Source organism: Seriola aureovittata, chromosome 6, assembly GCF_021018895.1.
Source record: "Seriola aureovittata isolate HTS-2021-v1 ecotype China chromosome 6, ASM2101889v1, whole genome shotgun sequence".
Taxonomy (NCBI): domain Eukaryota; kingdom Metazoa; phylum Chordata; class Actinopteri; order Carangiformes; family Carangidae; genus Seriola; species Seriola aureovittata.
Window position 1 is genome coordinate 6,794,694 of NC_079369.1, and position 12,803 is coordinate 6,807,496.

The 12,803-nt window shown below is 39.6% G+C and overlaps 1 protein-coding gene across 1 annotated transcript; it reads left to right on the forward strand.

The window, feature by feature from the left end:
- The first annotated feature begins 7,549 nt into the window (after positions 1 to 7,549).
- jun (Jun proto-oncogene, AP-1 transcription factor subunit) lies at positions 7,550 to 9,626 on the forward strand. Its single transcript, XM_056379091.1, has 2 exons — positions 7,550 to 7,727; positions 7,923 to 9,626. The coding sequence occupies exon 2, from the start codon at positions 7,923 to 7,925 to the stop codon at positions 8,892 to 8,894; it is 972 nt and encodes a 323-aa protein (XP_056235066.1). The 5' UTR covers positions 7,550 to 7,727; the 3' UTR covers positions 8,895 to 9,626.
- Positions 9,627 to 12,803: the final 3,177 nt, after the last annotated feature.

Genomic DNA, 12,803 nt, shown 5'->3' on the forward strand with positions numbered 1-12,803 from the left:
GTGTGTGTGTGTGTGATCAAAAGGAGTCACTGGGGAGAATAAAAGATGTGGTGCTGGATAAGGACAAAGAAGGAAGATGTGGGATAACATACTGTTTGGGCAGGAAAACAAACAGAAATTGTTACTGATTGGAAGATTTCTCGAAATGATTGTTTCTGTTTCTGTCCCGGAGGCTAAATTCAACTTCAGTGGTTCCCGGCCTTTTGCTCACCCAGTAGCTTTGTCAGATATGATATCATATGCAGTGCATGTTTACAGTAAAAAGAAATGTTTGAACTGTTTATGTTGGTTTTCTTATGTTTGATAGATGTTTTTACCATTACATTAACTATTTGTAAGTTCTGCTAAATATTGCTACATAGCCAACGTTAGCATTTACGGCTATCTTGCCAAGAGCTTCAGGCATCATTGTACAAGAGGTTATAATACGCCCTCTGGCCAATTGGGCCGGAGGTAGCTTCAGTAGCAGAAAAAAGTGATAGAAATAGCAAAACAAGAGGGTTGTTTTCCACCTCTGGAGACAGCTCTTGGGGAGTAAAGGAATTTTGATGTTGAAATCGTAACGTTTCTTCTAGATTGGTACATATACAGCTGTTAATGTTAACATTGGCTTTGTAGCAATAGAAAAACGTACAAATAGCTCCTTTAAGCTAATTATTAAATTCCTATTACTTTTAGCTATTTAAACCATTTATCCATTGTGTTGTTTAGAATACTATCAACCATTTATCCATTTTAGCTTTATATTTTTTATTTATTTAATTTATTAATTCATCCATTGTTATTTTTAATGATCTATTTCAACCACTAATCCAATACTTTTAGCGAACTATTTAAATTACTTATCGCAAACTATTCACTTTTTGTCCATTACCTTTAGCTGTTTCACCCCTTGAGCCCCAAGACCCGGGCATGGGATCGAAAAAAACCACTTTTGTTTAAAAAATCGCCGAAAATAAACCATTTATCATAGCCAGGAGCTTTGAAGGCTAACAGAATCATCGGATTTCCAACTTTCCTATAGTCCCATGAACTAACCATACGCTTCCGTCAAAAAGCGTGGCTTCAAATTGCAGTCTTTCTTCGAAATTGCCCCACTCCACGTATCTTAAAAGGAAAGAAAAATTGGAAAATAAACGGTTTGCTCAGCTAAATCATTTTAAAAAAACAGATAAATATACGCTTCCCCACCCCCGCAGCCATGATGACGTCGATGTCAGCTGACCAATACGTCACAATAACACACGGAAGTTACCAGCATTTGTTTACAATCTCCAGAACGTGGATGAATGGGTGAGGGAAGACACACGAAACATAAAAAGTTTGAGTTCTAAAACACATTTATCATGACACAAAAAGGAAATAGACTGAATACAGACTGAAGACAGTTATAAGTAAGTTACTGGAAGATAGTTTGAACTGTGAGGACGAAGAAAATGACTGGATTTCAAGCGACTCAGACTAGGATACAGGCCGTCTTGATCCGTGTGAGGACGTGTGAGTAGATCATATATCATCCTATAGGCTATCATAAATTTTTTAGCATGATGTATATCTATGATATGTGTCTGGGTTATATTTATAAATATTATAGTAGCTTCTGACAGGTTTTCAAAAGAGTCAGAGGTGATTTTCAGGAGGTGAAATATGTCATAATCCATGTGTATAATCCATCATATTACCGTGATTTATCTCTGTAATATGTATGTGAGTTTTATTTATCAATATGATAATAGATCCTGATAGATTTTCAAGAGTCGTTCATATAAGTATATACATAAACTCCTGTGTGTATATATACATATATATAAGTGCAGAAAGTGTGGTGTGGCACTGTGCCTGATATTAGGAACTAATGCAGACTAGCATGACTGTGGTTCCTCTGCATGCTTGCAGTAGTAGTGTTGTATACAGTTGCTTTGAATGATATGTAAATAGTTGAAGTCGCCTGGTTTTCACAGTTATAAACATGTCAATAGTTGAGTATGTATGGCAAATGGAGCCCCCAAATTATTTTTCCTTCATTCCTAACACTTGAGTGCATTTGAAACAAGGTTGTATATATAGCCTAGATTAAAAAAAAAGAATCATATAAATTATCAAAGAAAAACATATTTTGTTTAATTTATTTTTGTAATTTATGGCACTATAAATGTGTTATGCTGCACAAAATACATTTTGAGCTCTCTCTACTTTTAGCCATGGTTGTGCTGTTTTCATTGAGGCACAGGACGTTATATTGCAGTGAAAAATGAGCCTACAGTGAGTAAAAATGTGATGTGGTTAAAACTCCCAGAAACTGCTTCATGTTCAGAGGGTTAATCCATAACATTTAGCTAATAACTATCAATAATTCATATTTTTAGCTGTTAAGCCTTTTATTCATAACTTTTAACTGTTATTATGCTTCAAGCCATCTATGTCAACTATTTATGTCTTACATTTAGCTAACTGTTTCCTCTCCTCTGCTTGCTTGCTAGCTAGTTATGAGTTGCAACAGCAGGGCTAGTATTGTTTTCACCTTTTGAGTCTGTGTGCGGGAGTACATGTGTGTCATGGCAAAATGTGGTGCCGGAGATACCTACTGTTGCCGGAACTACCACAGAGGTGGTTTTGAGTAGGCCTACTTGTCTGTCTGAATGTGTGTTGTCTGTCTGTGGGTGCATTTTGTAACCACAATAACACCACAACTGTGAAGGTCATGAAGCTTTACAGGTGTGTAGCTGACATCAAAATGAAGGTTGAATTCAAAGATGGGTGTGGACCCACCCATGAGTGCTGAGTTCTGCTGTAATAATGTACCAATAACTACTGACTATACATGTAATAATGTAGTAGTGACTATTGAGTGGTCATGGGTTAGGGTTATCAACATGTTGTGTGATCCCATCACTAGTCTCTTAACTGCAACACTTGGTGTTCAAGTGTTACGCCTGACACAAGATTTGAATATTATTAGTCAATTCATATTTGTTTCATCAAATTCGTTGAGCTCCTCCATAATTTTTGCTTGTACACCCTCTGAATATTCTATATATGTCGGTGCAGTGACACTACCTGCTTTGTGTCCTAACACACTGACAAATACATTTACAAATTCTTGCATTTACAGTAAAGGCAGACCCAAACGTGTACACGCATACACAGCCAAATGACTGGCCTGTGCTTGCTTCCAGGCCAGTCCAACACACAATCTACACCGTCAGGCACGTTTTTTTCCTTCACGTAACAGCTGAAACAACAATTGTTCTCACAGGCTAAGACCATTGTGAGAGTGCACTGTCTCAAAAGCTTCGACAGTCTGTCTCCCTGTCTCTCATTCACCATGCAAACCACAAGGGATGTTCAGTTTGACGTAAAGACCAACGTTTTTTTTTTTTTATGTAACAATGGCTTCACACTTGTGCTTGTCCTTTGTATTGTGCAATGCTTTGGTCAATGTACTTCTTTAACTTTTAACGAGACTAATATAAAAACAGAGAGCACTCTGGGATTTTACTGAAAAGAACTGCTAAAACAATACAATTGAGCCACAGCCTGTTTCCATCACAGGGGAAATCCTGCTGCCTGGACAGGCACTGATAGGAGTAAGATGAGAGGGAGAGGGATGAGTGAGAGAGAGAACGGAGGAGGAGGAGAGAGATAAGAGAAAGGCAAAAGTGTAAGTGGAGGACATTTGGGATGCCATCCAGAGGGGAAAATATTGGAGAGGTAACATCAGGATGTAGGGAGTGAAGGTCGGGGACGACGGGGGGAGGTGGGGGATTGATAGAAAAGATCATCATGAAGCAGGGGTTGGTGGGAGGAAAGGCTAAAGGCTAGACAACTCAGAGGAAGGCCCATTTGTATTACCTCAGGTCAGGATACAGCTGAGCAAGAACACATTACTTTAAAAATGTGTGTTTGTTTGAAAGAGTGTGTTTATTTAAAGTCCTGGAAAGAAAATACAAAAACAGTGAAAAAGACATGAAAAGTTGAGTCATCGCCACTTGCATGGTAAGAAAAGATGTTTTAAATGTGTATCAAAAATTGCTACTATAAAGTCAAGACTGTAAGTGAGTTAGCAAAATCAATGCATAGCTACACATGTACACACCTGACAGCTTTGCATGACAGACATTTTATTTATTTATTGGATTAAACGTTTCTATGAAAATTTCACTTTTTGCCGTCTGTTTAGTCTGTTCAGGCTGCAATTAACATGAAGTGCCTTGGAAATGCTGTGAAATGTTGTACAGACATTCATGGTCCCCAGAGGATGAATCCTAACGACTTTGGTGATTGTCAGACTGTTTCATGAGCGCCATCGTCAGGTGAAAATTTTAAATTGTTCATTGCTTTGGTTTGTGACGACACACCTTCAAAATTCTCCTCGGCCTCAGCTGTACTTTGTTTTGTTCTAATTATCAAATGTTAGGATTCTAACATGCCAAACAGGGATGGTAAACTTGGTTATTATATATATTATACCCGTTTAACGTCAGCATGTCAGTATTGTCATTGAGAGCATGTTAGCACATTGATGTTAGCATTTAGCACAAACCACTGCTATGCCTCACAGAGATGCTTAGCATGGCTGTAGACTCTTAGGCCACATCCACACTCATATCATATCACTCATTTCATTTTTACTGATTCTGGATTCTCCATTGATTGAAAGTAGTAAATTACTATTACTGCTTCTATCCTGCTGTAGTTTGTTCCAATACTGAATCTTTATGTCCAAAAGTCCTGAAAGCCAGCACACCTAGTCACTTGTTAGATCCACTAATGGTGGCAGTGAATCAGCTTTATCAGAAATATGAAATATGTTCTGCTGGCTTAGAATCTGTTAATCAGTAGTATGAGACAAATACTTACAAAATATACATTAGAGTATAATTATTTGAATTATTATATGATGGATGTAGCTACTTTTTGGCAGCATCTTTCCACAGTTGCCAGTTGCTTTTTCCCCTGCTAAGCCTCTGCCTCTGTCCTACAACATGCAAGGACAATACTGAATAAGTAGCCCGCTGTGTGTGACCACAAGTGTCCAAATGTCCAGGCTCTGAACCAAGGTCACAGCAGGATAACCCAACCCCTATTTTGAATAGTCAGTTACACAGTTAGTCCTCCATGCTAATTTCCCCATACATTCCCACACAGAAAATGATTTTGGCAAACTACCATGCTGTGGTTACCCCTTTATAACTTTACGCATGGCGACCAGGGAAGAAAAGCAGACCCAACTCATGCAGCGCTCAAGCCATATTGAAACATTTAGGGGGTTCTGTATGAAACACTATTTGAAAGTATATAAAACAGAATTCACCAAGGTCTGACTTTTGCCATGGGATTTGACTCTGAAAGAGCTTTAATTTAAATGAGATAATAACTTTAAATGACATCATGTGTTTTGCCTTAACTTCATTCGTCTATTTGGGACAATGGGTGAAGTCATACATGAGGATCCCTGCTGTCAGGTGGTGGGCACTAGACCACCTACTTATGATTCTTTCATGTGCTTTAATTCAGAAGAAAAGCAGTCATAAATAGATGAATGAGGCAAAGTGGATAAATATTTCAGAATGTGCCAGTGGAACATTGAGTGTAAACAAGCAACTAAACAACTTGTCCTTATTCTGCTTCCTCTCATTTCATCCCCAGAGTGATTATTATAAAACTAGAAAAATATTAATGCAACTGACAGGAACTGTAAGAATAAGAGTATAAGTTTACTGTATAAAACTCATCTTCACATTTCCCTAGTTTGTGTAAGACCATAAAGCGTAGAAATATTCTCTCTAGCATTTAAATCAAAAAAGGAACTGCACAAGATCAGTTAAGTCAACCAATTTGATCAGATTATATCCAACTTTATTGATTGCCACGGTCTGACATATACAACAGTAGATAAAGACAGTATTAGCAGCCATAAAAAGTCAGACTGTGGTGATTTTTTATTATCTGGTTCATCCTCCTTAGGTGCCTTCCTGAGCCAGCCAGCGCCAAGGGACTGATTTACTTGTCACACAAGGGGAACATATTTAGACGTGGTGTGCTGGAGATAGTGGGCAGTAAAGCCGGCAGGGCAGAAGATGACCCAGACAGTGGGAGTGTGGAGGAGTAGAGGGGAACACGTGAGACACACCAGTTAACCTCCTGCCATTAAACCAGCAGTGATTTCTGACCAAAGGCCAGGGGACAATGGACTGCACTACACTAATTACACACCCTGACATGGATAATAGGAAATGTACTTGCTCTTTATGAGAACGAACAGACAGACTCTAGATCTATCTTTAACAATTTGTAGTTGTAGCAATAATAAAAAGGTCTTAAATGTAGCTTTGCAGATGTCTGGTCTTTACTGTAGTAAAAGCAAAAGGCCCTATTAAATCTGTCCCCTTAATGACTGACTTAACAATCAGATGGTTTTAAATCTTAAGGAAAGACTGTTTCCAAAGTACATGACTCAATGAGATGGACTTGGCACGGCTTTTCAGGTAAATAGCAGACCTTTAATGCATGTCTCAGTAAATATGTCTGTGTTTGTATTAACCTGCCCAGGTGTCAAATTTTAACTCTCGGCATACACAGTATAGTCAAAACTAAATGTGTGTATGTGTGCTATAAGGCAATTTATGTGGGACCACCAACCATAGACCACCATGATATCCCAGACCAAGAAGTAAAATGACAGTAAAAACAAGAAGACTTTCCACTGTGAGTGCACATCCATGTGGAAAATATAGAATTTGTTTTCATGTAATGGTTTTCATTCACTTCCTTCAAGTCTGCCTTCGTGCTCAACTAGAGCTCACATTTAGCTGCAATGTAGATATTTGGCAAAGAATAGAATAGAATTTTTGAGGGGCTTTTTCATTTATCATATCATATTATGGTCATTTTTGATAAGGTTTAAACAACATTAATAAATAAAATATAGAACAGAGTAGAATAGAATAGGTTAGTCATTTGTGTATGTGTATGTATATGTATTGTATCCTAATATGGCCATATTGAAGCCAGATTAGCATTAACAAACTTGAATGACAGAATAGAATAGAATTAAAGTAATTTCATCAATTTATAGGCAGTTAGAGATGTTTCAGCAATACTTTAACAGACTTGCAAGGGTTAAGCTAAATTCTATGTGCACAACAACTTTAAATAAATAGAAAATTTGTAATGATTATAAGTATAAAAAAAAAAAAGGCATACAAATAAATGTATGTTACATTGCTTTCCCAACACAACAGGAGCTGTGAACACAGGCTGTCCCGCCACGAACAGTAAAGCGGGTAACCAGAGATTCAAAAACAATACGTCATCCCACAATGCACCGCGCTTACGCTCTGCTCCTTACAGCATTACCTCATCCCACAATTCACCGCGAGATTAAGAATCTTCTGGGTGGTCGTCTAGGCAAGGGGCAGGGCCCTTATCTGAGGGCTGGGCCCGCCCCGCGACACGCCCTCCAGCCAATGGGAGAGCCCAGTCATGACATCATAGTTATTTTTAGAGCGGCAGCAGATAAGGTTTGCCTCCACGCTGCACAGCTCAGAGTATATACACATCCAGGCAGAGGAGGCACCACAGACACTGCTGGTGCCTGACTAGAGAAGTTAGAGCCACTCGGCACTTTTCATTCAACCATTCAATACAAGTGGATACTTTGGCAAAAGCGTTGTGAACTCTTTACAACTCAGCACTCAACAATCGACCGTCGCTGGCTGAAAGAAGTAAGTCCTGATTCCTGTGTCAAGACAGTGCGTACTCAGAGTTTTGGAAGTTTTTACGCACAGAGAGGACGTTTGGAAACCAGTGTTTTTTACTCACCTGATAAACCAGGAAGAAGAGAAGGGGGGACGAAAAGTTGTTTTGTAGAAGACTTTATAGCTACATTTGTTTTTGGTTTCTCTTCTATGTATACCAAGATGGAAACTACTTTCTATGACGACTCACTCAACGCTTTCTCCCAGCACGATAACGCCGGCTACGGATACAGCAACCCCAAAACGCTGAAACACAACATGACACTGAACCTCTCCGACCCGACGGGCACTCTGAAACCTCACCTCCGGGCTAAAGCCAGTGACATCCTCACCTCCCCCGATGTGGGCTTGCTGAAGCTGGCCTCCCCGGAACTGGAGCGGCTCATCATCCAGTCCAGCAACGGGCTCATCACCACCACGCCAACCCCAACCCAATTCCTGTGCCCCAAGAATGTCACCGATGAGCAGGAGGGCTTCGCGGAGGGGTTTGTCCGAGCTCTGGCCGAACTCCACCACCAACACATGCCTGCCCCAACTAATGTGAGTGTCACCTCAGCCCCTCAGACCAGTGTCAACACTGCCTTGCCGCCTGTGTCATCTGTTGCCGGTGCCACCGTTTACAACACCAACTCCACCATGCGCGCTGACTCGCCGGTTTATGAGGACTTGAACACTTTCAACCCGGCCATCAGCACAGTCTCAGCCCCGAATTACACCACCTCAGCCCCGACTATGTCCTTCCCAGCTGCCCCGCCTCAGCTTCCCATCTACGGCCAGCCCTCCTCCGCCCAGCTCCCGCGGCTCACGGCGCTCAAGGAGGAGCCCCAAACCGTGCCTGAGATGCCGGGGGAGACCCCTCCTCTCTCCCCAATCGACATGGAGAGCCAGGAGCGCATCAAGGCCGAGAGAAAGAGGATGAGGAACCGCATCGCTGCCTCCAAGTGCCGGAAGAGGAAGCTGGAGCGGATCTCGAGGCTGGAGGATAAAGTGAAGACCCTCAAGTCCCAGAACTCGGAGCTCGCGTCCACCGCCAACATGCTGCGCGAGCAGGTGGCCCAGCTGAAGCAGAAGGTGATGAACCACGTAAACAGCGGCTGCCAGCTCATGTTAACGCAGCAGCTCCAGACCTTCTGAGGTGCTGTCAGCGGCGGCGAAGAGAGAAAAGACTGTAGTTGACCGATACGGACGCTTCCTGTGATAGTGAGTGGTTGTGTCTCCCGAAATCGTGACGGCATTTGGGATGATGTGGCGCGACACTGGCAGGACCGGGAGCCGCACTAAAGTTCCTGAGTGCCACGCGCTCTCCGGTGGTGCGTCCCAGAGAGGGGCTCAGGACAGTAACAGTAGCCATGAACCAGAGGGGGCATGGCAACAAGCAGGATACCTTTCTGTTTCTGTTTCGTGCTGTTTTACAGAACTGGACTGGACTGAAGTTTTCTTGATTTACACCCAGCTCTGCATGGGTCTTCTCATGACCATCAAAGGAGAAATTCAGTATTAGAGGATTTAAGAACCTGCAATAGAGACTTTTCTTGCTGTAGCCATAATGGCCTCAAAAATGGGCGTGTTGGCCGACTCTAAACGGCTGAAAAGTTGTAACAAAAGCTGCCTGACTTCTGAGTTACAGTACAATGTACTTTTTCTTAATTGTAAGAAATTAAGTTAGAAAAGCTTCAAGATTTACTTGTTTTTTTCTAAAGTTGTTTAATGGGGTTTCACTCATTGTTATGTGTATATAAGATCAACTTGGAGTACTTATGTTTACCATTTGTAATAAGAATACTGTATAATTTTTTATGTTTTGTTTTCTGAGCACTTCAGAAACTAATCAATATTTAAGAAAATAAACCAGATAAAATGAAGAAACATTGCCTCTGTGTTCTTGTAAGTGTGTGTGACAGATAAAAAAAAAAAAGTGGGTGTGCCATGTCAGGAGCTCAAACAATAAAACATGTTGCAACATGTTGCAAAAGCTGCTAGTTCCCAGTACCTCAAGGTAAATTCCATTAGTGCTAGTATTGATCCAGGCTAAGTGATTGTGTTGCAGCTGACGGACCAGGCTCTCTTACTGATGGAGGCCCATTCTGCAAATTAGGATGCATAGCTTAATTTCTCCTCTTCATATGTCAGCACACAGGTGTATGTGAAGAGTAGAGGCTACATATTACACCTCACATTTTCCTCAGGTGTTAATAGTAACTTCAACTGAAGTATAAGATTTTAACACTTTAACAATGTCAAGTTATAAAGGCTATGAAATGGGACATAAGGTATCACTGATTTGATACATAGAATGAAAATCACAGGCCATCCTCTGTAATATTGCACCATTCAGTTATTCAACATGACTTCCTGTTACATTGTAAATAAAGAAACCCCTAGCATGGGAAACCGCTGTCGAAACACACTCAAAGTCTTAGGCCTATATCACGAATGAACAGACAAAGGCTACTTAATCAATAAGACATTATCTCAATAAAAAGCAAAACTACCACTGTGGTTCTGTGGGAGATGATATTCTGAATACATAGTATCCTATGAACATATAGAGTATTTTTTTAAAGAAACAATAACCCAGATGTAAACAAAAGGGTATGCCTCACTACCAAAAATCAAAAGAATGAAACCCATAATCTTTCTCAAAACCTCTGACAGGTCTTCAAATACAGGGGTGCACACAAGGCAACTACTATAGCTAAATAACTGTTTCCTAAATTTGATAAAGGTTTATATCAAAATACAGCCCATTATTTTAAGTTTTACCATTTTAGAGATAGAATGCAGACATTTTTCTCTTCAATAGTTAACCTCAAATTTATGAAGTGAAAAAAACAGATTTGGGCTTTACACAACTTAGAGTAGGGAAACTTTGACTCAATACCCCCAGTAAACCCTGCAGAAAATATAATAAGCCCAATTTAACCTACTGTACAGACAGTAATTACAGCAGGTGACTGTGCCGGGACAGGTCAGAATAGAGCAGGGGTCCATGAGGCGTTTCCTTGGAGTCCCCAGCAAAAAGGGGAATCATTTATTTTAATAATATTTAGTCATTTATAATTTCACTAAAAATTCCATCCATAAGTAACACAATGACTTGGTGGTCATGAGTTTCAATCACTTTCTGTAATAAAACATCTAAGAGCAAAATTCTTATCAAATTGGGGACCCATAGACCAAATCTTATCAGCTGGGGGTCTATGGTCGAATTTGTGTCAGTTTAAGGTCCTTGATGTGAAAAGGTTTGAGAACCACTGAGATAGAGCAAACACGTTACACTGCAAAACTCCTCAGTCACTAGTATGTACTGCCTATAATGAAACACTAGAGGGCGACATAGACTTACTTATCTGACAGATGAGACGCAACGTTGCTTTCTGTAAATCAGCATTACACCGTACATTGGGTCATCAGTTGTTGCTTTGTGCTTACGTTACTACAGACCTACATGTCATCATTTTAAGCAAAGAAACAGAACAGTTTGTTAACTATGGAAACTTGACAAATCTTTTAGTATGGCTATGATATCCTACACAGAGCCTTAAGTGTGAAACAAAAGTTCTTCATCAGCCTATTATGCTTTAGGTGTTATATTATTTTCCATCTTGTTCTTTGTTTTCCTTTCTTTTTTCTTTTCTTTTTGTGGTTTGTTTTTTCATCTCTATATAAATCTTTTCCTATTCGTGAGATGGTGTAACACATCAATGCAGCTAAAAACAATTTGCCGTTTTTCCTATCTCAATAAGTTCATTAACAAATGCAATTAGATTAGACTAATTCAATAACCTGTTTTAATAATGATATGATAAACCACTTATGAAAGTAATTTAATATAGCCTAATTTAACGTATTCAATTATAACGGGAATTCTACTTTCGCTAAACACCTGCTTTTAACCTGCTCTGATTTCTCAAACGTGGGACAGAATGACATCATTCCGGAAGGTGGTGTCCTTCCCTACCATATAAGGAGAGGGAACACTCGGAAGATGTACGTCACGACGGAGGAGGCGTGTATTACGGGAAGTGAATCGACTCTGTAATCTCTGCATAATAAGGTGATTCCCGAGAAGTTGAGCCTGGATCCACCTCCCAAGGGTAAATCAATGAGAAGATTACTACGGTGACAAGTCGAAGCCTACTGGATGATCCAAAAGAGAAAAATGTAGCTTATATGTACATGCAGGCTGCAAATATAAAGAGACTAAACTTACAGCCTATTATGATATCTGTGGCGGGATAGTAGCCTACAAGGCAGTAACTACGTTCCATTATATGATGCTAGTTTATAATTGTAGGCTACTCCACCACATTACAGAGGGAAATATTGCACTTTTCACTTCATTTATTTGACAGTTACAGTTTCTATTTAATCTTCCCATTTAGATTATAATAGAAAAATATATCTTGTAAAATATTGTATGAATATAAATATGATGATATATGAATCTACCCAAGAGCTTATAAAGTAGTTTATTATTTCAACATTAACAAGCTATAGGTAAAATGCTACTTACATGTCAGTGCTTCGGTACTAATGATTATTAATTCGATTTTTGTGGTACAAGATGAAACTACCGAGCAGTCTGTAAAGTAGTTACAACTATTGCTGCCTTAGCTATCTGCAACATTGCTGCTGCTTACATGTAAGTAATAATAATTAAATAATCTAACATATAATAATGTGACACCGTCAGAGGCCATTCTGCTGCACAACAAGTACTTTTATTTTTGACACTTTTATAAATTTTGTTGGTAAGATTCTGAACTCAGGACATTTACTTGTAATGGACCTTTTTTTTTGTATTTCTACTCTTTCTTATTTGAATACTGCACAACTTCTCTCTGCATGTTCAACACCAAGATAACTTTAGAGTAAAAACATATGGAAAAAAATGTAAAAAGTGCACAAGGTTATCAAGATTTTAATTATCTGATATCTCACTGACTTTTTGAAATGTAGGCTAAGTATGACATATAGAGACTGAGCAGAATGGGGTAACCCATGGAAATCATTTCTGCACCCACACATGCTCAGTCATGC